The sequence below is a fragment of the Pyrus communis genome, chromosome 13, assembly GCF_041283825.1.
Source record: "Pyrus communis isolate YQ-2024b chromosome 13, ASM4128382v1, whole genome shotgun sequence".
Classification (NCBI taxonomy): Eukaryota; Viridiplantae; Streptophyta; class Magnoliopsida; order Rosales; family Rosaceae; genus Pyrus; species Pyrus communis.
Window position 1 is genome coordinate 26,568,456 of NC_142577.1, and position 15,933 is coordinate 26,584,388.

At 39.0% G+C, this 15,933-nt stretch overlaps 3 protein-coding genes across 3 annotated transcripts; 1 reads left to right on the forward strand and 2 right to left on the reverse strand.

The window, feature by feature from the left end:
* Nucleotides 1-628: 628 nt before the first annotated feature.
* Nucleotides 629-4,316, reverse strand: LOC137738250 (Vps51/Vps67 family (components of vesicular transport) protein). Its single transcript, XM_068477880.2, has 6 exons — nt 3,944-4,316; nt 3,464-3,561; nt 2,246-3,290; nt 1,374-2,084; nt 1,106-1,242; nt 629-880 (listed from the first exon to the last, which is right to left on the reverse strand). The coding sequence occupies exons 1-6, from the start codon at nt 4,115-4,117 to the stop codon at nt 712-714; spliced, it is 2,334 nt and encodes a 777-aa protein (XP_068333981.2). The 5' UTR covers nt 4,118-4,316; the 3' UTR covers nt 629-711.
* Nucleotides 4,317-4,876: 560 nt separating this feature from the next.
* LOC137736510 (glycerol-3-phosphate acyltransferase RAM2-like) lies at nt 4,877-6,820 on the reverse strand. Its single transcript, XM_088683266.1, has 2 exons — nt 6,078-6,820; nt 4,877-5,872 (listed from the first exon to the last, which is right to left on the reverse strand). The coding sequence occupies exons 1-2, from the start codon at nt 6,294-6,296 to the stop codon at nt 4,973-4,975; spliced, it is 1,119 nt and encodes a 372-aa protein (XP_088539392.1). The 5' UTR covers nt 6,297-6,820; the 3' UTR covers nt 4,877-4,972.
* A 4,815-nt stretch (nt 6,821-11,635) lies between these two features.
* On the forward strand, nt 11,636-15,643 carry LOC137737742 (hydroxyproline O-galactosyltransferase GALT6). Its single transcript, XM_068477294.2, has 7 exons — nt 11,636-12,821; nt 13,111-13,343; nt 13,423-13,713; nt 13,811-13,939; nt 14,028-14,201; nt 14,906-15,013; nt 15,103-15,643. The coding sequence occupies exons 1-7, from the start codon at nt 11,945-11,947 to the stop codon at nt 15,307-15,309; spliced, it is 2,019 nt and encodes a 672-aa protein (XP_068333395.1). The 5' UTR covers nt 11,636-11,944; the 3' UTR covers nt 15,310-15,643.
* The last annotated feature ends 290 nt before the right edge of the window (nt 15,644-15,933 follow it).

Genomic DNA, 15,933 nt, shown 5'->3' on the forward strand with positions numbered 1-15,933 from the left:
TCTTAAATCCTAATTGAATATACGTTGAATTTAAGATAATCACTTAAAATCTTGATTGAATACCCATAAATTCATTAAAAGAATTACAATCTCTCAAATTTTCAATTAAATACATCCTAACGTCCAAACTACGTGTACAGTTGATTACTCTCCCAAAAATCACATGGAGCAAGATAAATCCATTAGAGTTCATTTAGTTGAGCCTTTAAGAGCCATGCGAAAGCAATATCATGAACGTACGAAAGGAAGATGAACATAATCGAAGTAGGCTTCTTTCTTTACTTCTTATATCTTATAATTATAGTAGCTCTATGGATCCGCCATTCGAGAGATGGTATAGTATTCCGTTGCTTTCAAGTCTCACGTAATCTGGCAACCTATTGAAAATTTTCTGCTACTTTATCCATCTAATGTTCTTTTCCACACCTAAAGCTTGTTTGGAAGGGCCATAATCGTTTATGAGAAAACTAATTTGGTAAATTTATTAGTAAGTGTTGAGTTTTATCACAAAAAACTTTGGTGATATTAGAAGTGAAATCTCTCGCATTTTAACTGTATATCTTTTGTCATGTTCCCGATGTAGGTTTTTATTCTCCAACGCCTTCAAATCGGTAAACATCATAAGATGTGTTAATTGGAAAAATGACCACCAATAAAATAATAAAAAATATCTGTTTTATTGTTGTTAATGTAGAATCTGAATGAATATAATTACTCTCTGTAGTGCTGAGAAAAACCGGTCTCACTTCCATGAGAAGATCTTGCAGATTGATTAGGGCTCGTGACATCTTGTTCCACGTTCGAGAAGTTGGCCTTCCCTGTCAGCATCTTTATTGCTATTTGAGCTACTTCGGCAAACCAGTCATCTTCCGGCAAAACACTGCCCAAAAGAAATAGTTTTATCGTTAGGGACACACTGACCAATGCTAATTTACAATGGTGCCATTTGATTCCAAGTCCCTAAAGAGATTCCGAGGTGTCACCTGTTGTTTACAACTATATGCCTATCAATCTCGTCACAAATAAGATTATGTTCAACTTTTCTCATCAGACGATGTAATTATATAGATAGCCAGTTTGTTTAGAATCTTTCTCTTATGCATACCTGTATGGATCTATTCCGGTAGCAGTCACTGCATCGATGGCTCGAGCAATGATGTTCTTTATAACTTGATGCAGATTTCGGGAAAGGTACCGGCCTTGCGATGTGAAAAGCAACACAAACTCCATATCCAAATAGAACTGCATACAAATTAAATAACGAATTGTTCACAAGCGATATTGGGGGAAGGGGGAATCAAACTTGGGACTTAGGTGAGGGGCTGAACACTCTTAGTCAATTAAGCTACTTTTGTTCTCATGTATGTTTATACCTGTTGAAGGCCGAGAGGGCCTAATGGCTTTGGCCCTTCAATTTCTGCCCAGAAGTTCTGGTCATCTGAAAGCCACAAGATCACAGTCTCAGTCAGTCTCATTAGTAGGATAGTCGCAAACCTTTCCCTCCCCACAAAAATATCCGTTGCAAGGTTCGCCAAGGTTGTCAATTTTGCGAAAAGTTCCTGAAGTATCGGAGATGGGAACCATTCGGGGTCTAGGTTTCCGTCCATGCTAGTGTACATTTGCGCGTTGAGACGCGTGTCCCCATCTTCTGTGAAGATGAGATCAAGGGCATGTAGTCTGCAGAAGCTGTCTCTCAATTGCTCGACCGAGCGCTGAAGCCTCCTCTTCCATTCCCTACTAGGTTCTGGGACACGATTTCCTCTGTCCGAAGATCTTTTAGGGGTTTCCATTGGTTTATTAGCCTGCTGACCCTGCTGCAGGGGCAAAAGCTTCATAGCAGCTCGTGGTAGCAACTCGTCTGCTAACAATGATGCGTTTGCTAGCAAAGCTAGCTGTTGAGCTTCTGTCTCCGCCATCCTAACAAGTTTATGTCCTGACCCTTCCAAGTTCTCCTCAGTCTCCGCTGAACCAGGCACTGCATTCATCAGTATAGTTACATACGAGTTGAACGCTTGTAAAATGCCTTCTAATGCCGGACCATCCAACTGCAGGGTCTCAAGCGGCACCACATCCTCAAGAAGTTCCTAAATCCATTAGATATTATTAGCACAAATTAGTAGTTCAGAAACTATCTGCATAGTCAAAATTATGCCATCCCGTTTTCCTAACGCCGTGATTGTGACAAATTGAATTAAGTTGGAAATCTCAGAAGAAGTATTAAAGTAAAAGTGAGATAAATGATCACCTGAACCATTGAACTGAATCTGTGAGCACTGCTTGAAAGCTTTGGCTGGTTTTGGCTCATAGTAGTAAGAGATGAAGTCGAACCCATAAGGCGTGAGCCTACCGGTGGATAAAGAAGCATCCAATCATCAGCAGCAGCTAATGCAGCACTGCTCTGTTCAATTCTTTTCAAGTTGGAGTACAATGCCTGCTCAAGGAATGGCCTAAAGTGTTTCAATAAGACAGGAGAGAGGCACAACCCGCGATCTTCTAATAGCGAACAGTGTCCCAAACATATATGAACACATTCTGCGGCAACTCTTAGACTCCCGGCAGCTGCTGATGAAGCCAGAACATGCCTTTTGAGGAGCTGAGCAAAAGCCTCGGTCTGTTTGACTGCCCAAGTGACAAGTTCAGATGTATAAGCGGGCTCCTCACTGAAAACTGCCAGGGAGTCACTTGCCGCTTGCGCAATGCTTGAGAAGACCAGTTGAGAAAGCGCAGCGATATATGCTCCTCCATATGAAGTGCTAGATAAGCTAAGACCTTGCATATTAGACTTCAACTTTTGATGGTGAGCATTGAGCAGCAACGTGTGTGAACGGGGACCATCCCCGAGCTTTTTGAGAGCTAGAACAGATGGGCGAAGCTCAACGATGCGCGTGGAAGGTTGGCTCATTGTCTCCGCCAGCTGATCCATCAATTTTTGCCTCTGTTCAGTGATGGTAGTCTGCAGTGACAAGAATGCAGCTGGGGTCAATTTATTCCTGTCTTTAGCTTGTTGCACTACGCGTTCCCCTTCGTCCAAGGCAGTTAACGCTTCATCCACTCTTCTTTCAGCCAATAGAACCTCGAGGGTGTCCTCGAATTCTCCTGACCAGTTCTCAATCTCAGAAAGTTCCTTACTTTCTACTAATATGTCTTCGTCGTTTAAATCTTCGTTGCCAGTGGACAATGAATCAACTCGAGTTCCATCAGATAAACCATGAACTAAAGTTGCCTGACTAGAAAGTAGATTTCTCATGGAAAGGAGTTGTCCCTCAAGTTCAGTGATTTCCCTCGATGTACTGCAAATGAACCAATACAAACACTTTCATGGTGTAATATGTTATGAAAATTCTAAAGTTCCAATATAAGGGTTGAGGAAATTGGAAATACCCTCATGATTAAGCAACTGGCCTAATTCACGTCTACTAAAAAATCATCGTCATTACATTCAAAGAAAATTATGCTCACTCACCGGATAAATGCCGGATAATTAGCGTAAACACTTTTACGCATTTCTTCTGCAGACGCCTTTTTTAGGTCAACAAGGTAAGAGTGAAGATGCTTTATTTCCTGTCATCATCTCCAACCCATAAACTGTAAGACCCTGTTTGTTGTGCTGTAGGATTTGGACTTAGGTGGAACGTGTTCACCGCTACCACAGCGTCCCAAACCACTAATACACTCCACATATACAAATGGTTTTGAACGCTATGGTGCCGATGAACCCATTTCATGTAAGTCTATCTCATTAGGCAAATAGTTCCGTAAATAAATTATTGAGAACTAGCTCTAAATTCTTCACCATGCATCACTAAAACTATTAGTGAACACGATTAAATGCATAATTACGAAAATCCCATTTTGTTTTTCCGAATTTGTGAAGATTCCCGTGCATTATTTTCTTGAAAAATATGAAAATCAAGAGAGGGAGAGAGGGAGAGAGATTGGGGACCTTCTCACTCATGGTGTGGCATTTGGTGGTGACGTAGACATTGGGGTCGAACTGGTTGGTTTTAAAGGCCTTGAGGCGATCTTTGAGCGGAAGATTGCCTTCAAGTTCCCACGAGTCTCCGATGCTCGACGAAATCGATCCGTGTGAAAGATGTGAAATCGTCGTCGAGTCCATTGTTAATTATGATTAACTAATTCTTCTTCGACGCTTAATTAAGTTGGAAACAAAATCAATGCGAGGATTTCATGATTTTGATCGCAGAGGGAGAGAGAGAGAGGGAGAGATTGAAGTGGGAGGAGGAAGAGGAAGAGGAAGAGGAGGCAGACAAATGCGGGGAAACAATATGCTCATGCTTTGCAACCATTTTACAAACACGTAGGACTCGCTTAGTCTGTTTTAGATCTATTGTGACCATTCGTTGGCCTGTAGATTGAATCTATCATAGCCATTGGACCTTCACTTGCATATTTTAGTTTTTTCATTTTTAAAAGGATGGTGTTATTGACGTATAAAATAATATTTGTAGAAGAATTTTTTTTAGTACTAATAACAACACCTCTAATGTCGAAATTGTATATGTTTGAAAGTGTCAGAATGACTAATTGTAAGCGTTGTTAGAGCGTTTGACAGAAAAATTAAAAAGTACTTGAATTTAAAATGAAATTTTGACGTACTTTTTTCTTATTCAAAAGATATCGCCGGTGCGGGAATTTCAACTTTATTTTGATAAATGTTCTTTTGGGAAGCATTTTGTAGGTGTTTTATTTTTTCAATAAAATAGTATGCTTCTAACAATTTTTTTTAAGTAAGAAATATTTCATTAATTGATATTATTCTAAACAAAGAATAGGGAAATACAAATACATAATTTCTTCTTGATAAACATTCTACTTTTCCCATGCCATGTATTTCTACATAAACATTTAACCAGGCTATAAAAAGTATACTTAAATAAGGCTTTTCCCCAAATATAAGCTAAGTTAATCAAAGTTCTAAAAACTTTAGAAAAATAATTCCCAAAATATAAAGCTAGCAGCCCATGACTTTACTGGGGTGAAGCAACGGCTTCTTAGTCACGGTCCCATCATTTCCGGCAAGAGCCCAGTACTTATCCTTCCTGGTGAACCCGGTGTATTCATACGAAAGGTTGGCCGCTATAACCCTCTGTATATAATTCACCACCTCATGGCTCGACTTCCCGGCCCCACACGTCAGCTCCGCCGGCATCTTGTTCAGAAACGTCACCTCGTACGCCGGGCTCGGGTTCATGAAGAAGTAGAATGAGTCCATCCCCTTCCACCCACATGCGGTGGTCCCGTGAAACATGTTCATTTTGTTGACTATCGCCACCGGGACCAGCTCGTCCGTCAGCTCCGCGAAAAGTGCGGAGAATCTCAGGAGGAAGGGTTCCCGGCACGTGGTGCCTTCCGGACAGATTGACAGGTCACCCTCTTCTAGAAGCTTCTTGATCATGGCGGCATCGAGGGCCCGGTCGCGGTTGAGGCGGACGGTCTTGATTAGGGAGATGAACTCGGAGAGGCGGGAGACGGAGTAGGTGACGGCGAGAATGGGACGGCCGAGGGCGGTGGAGAGGAAGATGGGATCGAGGAAGGTGCGGTGAGAACAGATGTAGAGGACGTCGGTGTGGCCCGTGGATTTTTGGGGGGCTGGTGGTGGGGTGCCCTTAACTGTGACGCGAACGCCGAGGGCCCAGAAGGCATGGTAGACAAGCGACATGGGGATGAGTGCCCTGGCTGAGATACGGAGGCAGGCGAGGAAGAAGCCGATGGGGAGCCAGAGGAGGGTGAGGAGCGCCACGAGAGGTGTTGGCTTTTGGACAAGACGGCCGTCGTGGAAGATTATGGGCTTTGGTAGCTTGTCATTTGTTACTGCTTCCACTTCTGGTTTTGCTGGCACCATGTAACCCTCCTGCAACAATTTTTCATGTTTACATGTTTTAATTAAATTTAGTTAGACGACTCTAATTAAAATAAAAATAGTATAATTGTATAAATGTCTTATTGCATGCCATATCTTAGAATATATTAGTGAATTTGCATATATGATTGAGAGTTAAAATTAAAACAAAAATAGTATTAATTAAAACGAAAAGCTAGCATGAAAATCGTCGAACCTTGCATAATTTCATGAAAGGAATGTCAGTGTGCTTATCACCAAGCGCAATCTCTGGCTGGACATCTCCAAAAGCCTTCTTAAGAGCATCTGCCTTCTTCTTTCCCACAAGCACACCAGGTGGGGAAACAAACCCAGTAGCCTTACCCTTATAAGTCGCCACTTCCGTCCCCAGAACCGTGTCGAATCCAAGAAAATCCTTCAAGAAAGGCTCCACCATGATCCTCGGATTTGCAGTAAGAATACATCTCTTTTCGCATGCAGAGAGAACGCGCCAAGACTTGGGGTGCAAATCGCTCGAGTAAAACTTTGGCAGCACGGCTCTGGCCACGGACTCGATCTCTGAAATCCTAACGCCGGCAAACGTTGCAAAGATGAGAACTTAGATTCCGGCTGATTCCGAGACAAAGTAGTAGAGGAGTCCGGCTAGTGGTGTAACTAAAAGCAAGAATAGGAGCCTCAGAATCCCACCAACTTCAAAGGCAATACTAGCAAAGTAAGGGAAGGAGCTTCGGCCTCTAAGCAAAGTCCCGTCCATGTCGGCAACCACCGTGTGCTTTTCCCGTCCATCTGACGTGCACTGATCAACCGTCGGGAACTTCGCCATAATCATATCGTAACAAATCTTTTTGTTGTTAAAAAGTAAGTTAGAGATAGCGGACATTCGAACTCTAAGACTTTGTTGATACAAAATATGAAAGATGGTTCGAACTATGATTTCTAAAACTAGGGTTTAGAGTATTCTTTAGCTGATTTTTTTTTGTTTTTTGAAATAGAAGTTGTACATGCTAGGTATATATAGAGAGAATCGCATGTGTGTGAAAGTTATAAAATTTAATGCCAGGGTGTGCATTAAAAGACAAATTTTTTTTTTAATGTGCTCGAGTGTTATATGCCATATGTTATTATACAAGTGAAGTGAAGTAGGACTCATTTAGAACTGCTTTAAATAACTGAACTGTTTTTTGTGAAAATATTTTTAGAACCAATATTTAGTAAAAATGTAAGTAAATTCTAAAGAAAAAAAAAACACTTGAAGCATTTCTTACAAGAAGCACATAATTGGTGTTTCTTGCATGAAACACTTTAAGTGCTTATGTAACCCAGAAACATTTTTTATGAAAGCACTTTTAATAATTTTAAAAGCACTTTTAATAATTTTAAAAGCACATTGAAACGAACCTGTTTTTTTTTTTTCAAAATGTTTATCCACTTATATAATGACATATATGACGTATGTGCCCGTTTAATAATTTTAAAAGCACATTGAAACGAACCTGTTTTTTTTTTTTCAAAATGTTTATCCACTTATATAATGACATATATGTCGTATTAGAAGGGACAAATTTGGATTATGATTTAATTAATTTATTAGAACAATGAGAAAAAGGTGGCATTGATGAGAGGGAACTTGGTTATGCATGGAAGATCCAAGGGTAGGAGAGCCTTGTTTTTGGAGTAGAATCAATTGTGTGCGCAGCAATTTGCTGCTGTCTTTATTCCACGGCCAACTTCCTTGTCTTTGTGTAGTTGCAGACATGTTACTACGTATACTAATCTGGTTTAAAAGCGAAGTGCGACTTTCTTACCAGATAACTGCTAACGTACATAATCAATTTAATTAATTTTTCGCTACTCAACATGTAGTACGCGTGACTTAAATCCAAAAGAATAATTTACTCGATTGTGACTCTCATCGATTCATCATTGACATGAATTTTAAGCCAAGGGAACAAATTCGACTTAATTAATTACGTGCATGATGCTGAAAAATTTTTGGTTGACAAAGTGCAAGTGGTGGTTGACGGACCTGTCACCTGTGAATTCTTATGAGTATTTGAAAGTAGTGTTGTAGGTATGTTGTAAATTATGGAATAGGATCCTCTCCGATGGCATCCATCCGGATCCTTCTTCTTCCTTCTTCTTCAAAGTCCGGTCGGCATCATGACTTACTCGGAGCTGGTTATCGGCAAAAGCATAGGTGTCATCGAAGTTGGCAATGTCGTAACAACGTGCTACAACTCGTAGTTTTGAAATTGTGCTATTTTCGACTGCGAAAAAACTTACAGATTAACTGAAGTCCGCATCGGGCATTGAATTGAAACCGAAAATGAGAGAAGTAGCAAAGGAATTACCTGGAATTGGGAGAGGAATTCAGCTGGGCGGGTGAGATCTGGATAAGATCATCTTCTGTAAATTGTAATAGAGTGCAAGTTGTAGAGCCGACTCATAAAAACGCATTACAATATAAGTGGATTGTAATGTCATTTGACAGTATAAGGGTTATACCAAAAAGAAAAGAAAAGAAAATTGTGAGGGATTTGCATGGTACATATTGGCCTTGAATTACCCAAAACCAAAGCCGAGCCAATATTTGACAATTTGGTTTGGGCAGTTTGGGCCTAATAAGTTTGATTTTTATTTTATCTTTCTTAGCATCTTATCAACCTTGTTAGCCTAAGTGCATGAAAAAATGTCATGTAACTTGCGACATATATAAGTTTATTTCTGAGCAGTTTAGCACAAACTATCATAAAATTCAGCCATTGCGAGTTGTGTCATTCGATTAGTTGGTTCGATCGAATTGGTTCTTTAGAGCATTTACAATCATATTTTCTATTTTAAAGTCAAATTTTAGTTAATGACATACCATTACCGCTTCGACTCATTGTCATTCTTAAGAGAGATTTTTCAGTATGCAGGAAATATGGTCTGGTACATCAAATGTTATAATACAAGTAATGGGTACTTAAAAAAAATATTTTCAACCACTTATATTATAACACTTGATGTATTGAACTGTTTTCCTAGTACAATAAAAATTTATCCATTCTTTTAGCTCTTACTCTTATCTTTTATGTTAATATTCATTTGTTTATTAGTTTCTTTTTATGGTACGAGCATTTTATTTAGGATAGTGCTATCCACACAATCATTGTTACTTTTTACACGTACTCTATTAATTTATATTATTTGATCATTTTCAATTCAATTGATCTGATCACTGAAATTGAAATGTGAAAAAGATTATAAAAAAAAATATGTGGAAAACATCACTCTTTAAATAAATAAATAAATACATAACTAACTGACTTGGCCCCAGTAGCAAATTAGTGGACGCTGATGACATAAATTGTCGGTCGCACGGGCTTTGTCCTTTCTTATCTTTTTTTGTTTGTTATTTTCTGTTTATTTTCTTGTTTGTTTTGGACAGTTTTCAGTTTTCACACTCATGCCCGAAATGAAAATAATTGGAAAGTTTAAACTTTACAGCAAATAATAGCATAATTCAGGCTGTAATAATTTGGTGCTAATTTAATCGTTTTTTTTGTGTGGTAATTATACAACTAATTTAGATCTGGCAAATAGTTATACAATTGCAACTAAAAAGGCAACAGTATTCATGCTTATTGCAGTTCCATATGGCTAACTTCTAATCGAAATTATCAATGCATGTGAATGTGATTAGGCTATCTTATTGCTTAATTAATCAAGTGTAATAAAAAATTTTGGCCCCCTTGGAATATGATACCTGGAAGGACAAAGACATGCCAAGATGTCGCAGTCACGAAAACGATATCAGCCCATCATTTATCATGAATCAAATTCGAGACCTTGAATGCACGAGAAGAATGTTTTAAATTATACACTACTCGTATAATGCAATTTTTATTGGATTATCTTTGGGCATTTTAGTTAAAATTGGTATCTGAGATGTGTATAACTCTTCACTTTGATCATTGAGATTTAAAATCAATAGAAGTGGTCCCTAAATTTGTCCACCGTGAATCATTTTTGTATTTCGTGAAAAATCCCTGTTAAATAAAGACCAAAATGATAAAAATACCCTCAATTTAATAAACAATAAGCCAATATAATTTGACAAAAAATTAAGGTTATATTGTCATTTTCTCCTTATTTAATAAAAAGCATTTGTAGAATAGCCAAAATAATTGATGGTAGACAAACTCATGGACCAATTCTAACAATTTTTAAATCTCCAGGATCAAGTGAGGATTTATGCCAATCTCAGCTATCATTTTAGCTAAAAAGCCTTATCTTGCTAAAATCAAAATACTATTCTTAAGTAAATTATGCAAATGGATTGTTGGAAAATAAAAACATTTTTGCTCGATTCATAACTGGACATTGAAATGGAAAAAATAGTATCCTCTCGCTTTTATTTCTCAGCATATTCCAACACTAAAATGAAAGTTTTACATTCCATCGACCAACATGCTTATAAATAATAAGATATATTGAAGGAAATTCGCTCAAATTTACATAATCTATGAAAAATATATAACTCTTTTACAATCTTTTAAAATTTCAATTGAATTTTCGATATATATTTTCTTAATACTCTCTTAATTTTATTTGGAACTAAATTTAGGAGACAAGTGGCACAAAAACAAGTTGGTACAAGTGGCGCGCACTGAGGAATAGGACGCACCACCAACGGACCAACCAAACTGCGTGACTGTTGTACATCTTTGTTCAACTTCAAATCCCACGGGTGAGTAGCGGCCCCCACCCGTTCAAATCACGTCCTCAACGGTCTCACAAGCCCAACAGGATCATCTCCAGATTCTTTTGATAAGGATTATGAAGATCCGTAAATCATGTTATCAAGCGATAAGTTTTTATCAAATATTGATTATGTTTATTTTTAAATAAAAATATTTAAAATAATTTTTTACCGCACAATGTATGATGAACGGACACAATTCACTGATTTTTGAAATCTGCACAAAGAGGATCCGGGGGGATCCGGACTCCTTACAAGTCACACCCCTTCAATTAGTCAAGTTAATTTTGAACAAGAAGAAACATTTTTGACATTTTCCCTTTCAAAAGCTACATAATCAAGTTAATTTACAAAAATTCTTATGAAATTATATTTGCTAAATCATTTTTATAAGGGTATTCGAGAGTCTGATTATACTGTTCTTATCTATAACATAAAGGAAGATAACAAAAATCGTTGTTATGAATAAAAGAAAGAATAAAACTTCTATTTCTAAAATTAGAAAACGACCTACAATTTCGACGTATATCTTTTTTTTTAACAAATGATATTATATACGCTAAAGGATGAGGAAATGGACTAGCAATAATATGATTCAAATTTACCTTTAATGAGAAGGAATCTAAAATTTCTCACTCACAAATAAATATAAATACTCCTAAACCTTAGTGCTAAATGACGGTTTACTTTTTATTTTATATTAACCTCCTTTTAATATTGTTTTTTTTTTATTTTACATTTTTATTATACAATAGGAACAAATCTCAAAAAGAGAAGAAAAATTGACCAAGAGTTGAAGAATATGTCTTGAGTATGAACCACCTCATCGTATTCTTTCTTCATTACAAAATTTGAGTAATGAATATATTCAGTTAAAAAATTACGATAAATAATAAATTAATTACCAAAAAAATACTCTAACCACGTGCCGACGCCACCGCGGAATTATTTTGGAAGCTAGTTACGCAAAACGGCGCCGTTACAATAGTGGAGCGTGTGAAAACAAATAATATTTGGTTTCCCTTTACGGCATAGAAATTGAAAGGCGTCAAATTTGCCAAGGACAAATGTCTGAAAAATTCAAGCTTTCTCTCTGAAAAATATTATTTAAAAATCTACATCTGCATATTTATGAAAATAAATTCAAGCTTTAACTCTGTAAGCTTTAACTCTGTCACTGTGAGTGCGAATTAACCTGTGATTTTCCCCAATTTCTTCGAATCTAGGGTTTGCAGGAAGCAGGGGCAGCAGAGCAAACCCACTGATACAGTGATCGTTCTATGCCCATTGTCCGAAACAAGCAGAAACTTTGAGGGGCATTGCGGGAATAAAGTACCCAGATGAAGCGAGGCAAGTTCGACTCGTTGCTGCCGCCGAGTCGACTCAGAATGATTCAGGTTTTTATTGGGGCAGTGATCGTCTACCTGCTCCTGATCAGCTTCGAAATCCCCCACGTTTTGAAATCCGGGTTTGAGTCTTCGGGTTTGGACGACGGGCTGTTCGAGACGCTGGAGGACGCATTTCCCAGGACGTTTTGGCTCGAGAGCGAGGAGGAAATGGGCGAGAGGGACGCCCCGAGTAGGCCGGCGGAGGATGCGTTTCGGGTCGCCGGCGGCTCGCCGAACCGGACACCCCAGCGGCAAATGCGGGAGGTCAAGAAAGTTTCCGGCTTGGTGTTCGAGGACACTCTGTTCGGCGGCAATGTCAGTAAGGACCAAGTCTCCGAGCTTCATAGAACCGCCAAGAGCGCTTGGGTAGCTGGGAAGAAGCTCTGGGCGGAGCTCGAGGCCGGAAGGCTCGAGTCTGACCTGAAGACCAAGCCCGAGAACCGCTCTGAGCCGTGCCCGTACTCGTTTTTGCTGTCCGGGTCGGAATTCGAGTCCCGGAAACGGGTCATGGTTCTTCCCTGCGGGATGACTCTGGGGTCTCACATAACGGTGGTGGGCACGCCGAGGTGGGCCCACTCGGAGTACGATCCGAAGATTGCGGTGTTGAAGGAGGGAGACGAGGCGGTGATGGTCTCGCAGTTTATGATGGAGTTGCAGGGTTTGAAGAATGTGGAGGGGGAGGACCCGCCGAGGATACTGCATTTCAATCCGAGGTTGAAGGGGGATTGGAGTGGGAAGCCGGTGATCGAGCAGAACACTTGTTACCGGATGCAATGGGGCTCGGCACTCCGCTGCGAGGGTTGGAGGTCCCTGGCTGATGAAGATACTGGTAGGTGGCTTCATTGTGTTCTAATTGCGTTGCTTAATGAATTGAGAAATAGGGGTCTTTGTGCTGCATTTAACTAAATGCTAGTTTGGTAGGTAAATAGTATATTTTATTAGATGTGTCTAGCTAATCTAAATAAAGCGGTTGTGATTCGATTATTCAATGTTCCGATGCCATATTGTGTTTCTTTTTCGAATTATTAGCAATGTCCTTTTTCTAAGTGAAGCTTTGAAGAGTTTCATGTAACCTTGGTGAGTTTGTATGCTTTTTCTGATTCTTTTGTTTTGCGAAGTTGATGGACAGGTGAAATGTGAGAAGTGGATTCGTGATGATGACAATAAGACGGAAGAATCAAAGGCCACATGGTGGTTGAACAGGCTGATTGGACGAACGAAGAAGGTGACCATAGACTGGCCATACCCTTTTGCAGAGGGAAAGCTGTTTGTTCTTACCGTGAGTGCTGGTTTGGAAGGTTTCCATATCAATGTCGATGGGAGGCATGTTACTGCTTTCCCTTATCGCACGGTGAGTACCCTTTTGTTGTGATATCGGCCTATACTGTAAGGAATGCGGAATATCGTAAAATTTTATTCGTGGGTGACAGGGATTTGTTCTTGAGGATGCTACCGGACTCTCTGTAAATGGAGACATTGATGTGCACTCTGTGCTTGCAGCCTCCTTGCCCACATCACATCCTAGTTTTTCACCCCAGATGCACCTCGAAATGGTGACTAAGTGGAAAGCTCCATTTCTTCCCTACGGGCATGTAGAGTTGTTCATTGGCATTCTGTCCGCTGGGAACCATTTTGCAGAGCGTATGGCTGTGAGAAAGTCTTGGATGCAGCATAAATTAATCAAATCTTCGCGTGTTGTGGCTCGTTTTTTTGTAGCACTGGTAAGGAATGTAGAATTTGTGTTTTGTGCTTTGATAAACCACTCGTGCATTAGTTCTATGTCAATTATTTACAGTATTCGGAATTATATTTTGACAGCATGGAAGAAAGGAAGTGAATATGGAACTAATGAAAGAAGTAGATTATTTTGGGGACATTGTTATAGTTCCTTATATGGATAACTATGATCTGGTAGTATTGAAGACTGTTGCAATCTGCGAATATGGGGTAAGCTTCATAACAAGACTTCAATTGTCTTATACTTATTATTACCTTGTGGATAATACTTAACATCGATGTATGTGGTTGTTTACAGGTTCGCACGGTGCCTGCAAGGTATATCATGAAGTGCGATGATGACACATTTATCAGGGTGGATGCTGTGCTCAAGGAAGCACGGAAAGTTCGTGGATATAAAAGCTTCTATATTGGAAATATGAACTACCACCACAAGCCTCTTCGCCATGGTAAATGGGCAGTGACGTATGAGGTATGCATTATTCTGCTCTTCTCCAATGATTCTAAAAGACAATGTACACAAACTTGAGATTGATATACATCTTCTACTGTTTATAAGTCCTTTCTGGTCTTCTCTAAATCATTGGGTAATTCTGATTTTCTCAAGTTGTATACGTCCGATTAACATTCTCTTATCTGATTTTAAGGGCAATGCATACAACTTTTGATTTTTTATTTTTACTAGTTTTTCTTCTAACGCTTAGCTTTGATCTTTTGCCTCATGTTTTCTGGTAAATTCTGTTTGTGACGCCTCTAAGTTGAGTGTTGATGCTTTGGATTAGAGTAATATTTTTTACTTCAAGGTGTTTAGAGATGATGTGTTTGTACTTTGTAGCAATCAAGAGATGGAGGAACAAATTTTTACTTAAAAAAGGAGATAGAGGAACCACTATTTAGAAATTTGACAGCCTTAGTATTTGTACCAAACTCTAGCTTTTATCGTGAATATATCATTCGGTTTTCTTATCTACCTAATTGTCATTTGCCTCATCGCATATGATGACGTATGCGATTGTGACTGGTGATAAGAATTAGATAGTATTTACTATTTAGCTTCTGGCAGTCAATATGTAGTTTAATGTTGTCACTTTTTAGTTCACATTCATATAGAATTGATATATGGGTTGTGTCATGAACAATCTCTCATCCTTCATTTTCTTCCTTGGTGAGCTCCAGGAATGGCCAGAAGAAGATTATCCACCCTATGCAAATGGTCCAGGATACATAATCTCCTCTGACATAGCAAAGTCCCTTGTATCCGAGTTTGAAAAGCACAAATTGCGAGTATGTGATGAAAATACTGTTTTTTCCTTGTTCGCATGTGTAGTCCGTGTGCAGGTCTCCATATCGTTAAATTCATATGTGTTGTGCAGTTGTTCAAGATGGAAGATGTGAGCATGGGAATGTGGGTAGAGCAATTCAACAAATCTAAACCGGTGGAGTATGTGCATAGCTGGAAGTTCTGCCAGTTTGGGTGCATCAACGACTATTACACCGCGCATTACCAATCTCCGAGACAAATGATATGCATGTGGGACAAATTGCAACAAGGGAAACCCCGGTGCTGCAATATGCGATGACCAGGAATGATGCATTGATCGAACATTTTTTTGCTTACAGTGTAGAGAATGTGAAAAGAAGAATACAGAGAAACAAGTTTTGCAGTCACAGTATACCGCTGTAAATATCCGGTGGGGGTTAACTCTGTCAAAAATTTCGCACCTATTTTGCTTTCTCGGTCCCTCATTTACCGTCTTTACAATTGTAAAGAAGCTAGATGGAGAAAGTTACTGTTCTGTTCTTTAGAATCTAGCTAACCATATATGGTGATGGAACAGTGGATTGCATTCTGGAGCTTATCTGTAAAGTGTTGATACAGAAAGAGCCTTTGTAATGAAAGTTTATTCTTTCTTAGTGGTGATGGTGCTACAAAAAGAAGGAACCAAATTCCCTGACCTTCTTTCTTATATGCCAATTCCTTTGGGTTTTTGAGTTCTTTATTTTATTTTTTATACGATATCAGGGCAAGAGGACAGGCGTAGTGGCACATTGCCTAAATTAACTGACTTAACCCAGTATTGTTACGAATATTGGGGAGAAACCTCAACATTTTATAACAAAAAAAAGTTTAATCTCAACATGCTTCATATGATTTATGGAAATGTCGGACAGGCGTAGTGGCACATTGTCTAAATTAACTGACT

Coding starts and splice junctions, on each gene's coding strand:
- LOC137738250 (XM_068477880.2), bottom strand. CDS start 4,117: ATGGACTCGACGACGATTTCACATCTTTCACACGGATCGATTTCGTCG. Junction 2,085..2,245: donor GATTCAGTTCAATGGTTCAG/GTGATCATTTAT, acceptor TAATGGATTTAG/GAACTTCTTGAGGATGTGGT. Junction 1,243..1,373: donor GCCCTCTCGGCCTTCAACAG/GTATAAACATAC, acceptor ATTTGTATGCAG/TTCTATTTGGATATGGAGTT.
- LOC137736510 (XM_088683266.1), bottom strand. CDS start 6,296: ATGGTGGAGCCTTTCTTGAAGGATTTTCTTGGATTCGACACGGTTCTG. Junction 5,873..6,077: donor CTTTCATGAAATTATGCAAG/GTTCGACGATTT, acceptor AAATTGTTGCAG/GAGGGTTACATGGTGCCAGC.
- LOC137737742 (XM_068477294.2), top strand. CDS start 11,945: ATGAAGCGAGGCAAGTTCGACTCGTTGCTGCCGCCGAGTCGACTCAGA. Junction 13,344..13,422: donor CTGCTTTCCCTTATCGCACG/GTGAGTACCCTT, acceptor CGTGGGTGACAG/GGATTTGTTCTTGAGGATGC. Junction 13,940..14,027: donor TTGCAATCTGCGAATATGGG/GTAAGCTTCATA, acceptor GGTTGTTTACAG/GTTCGCACGGTGCCTGCAAG.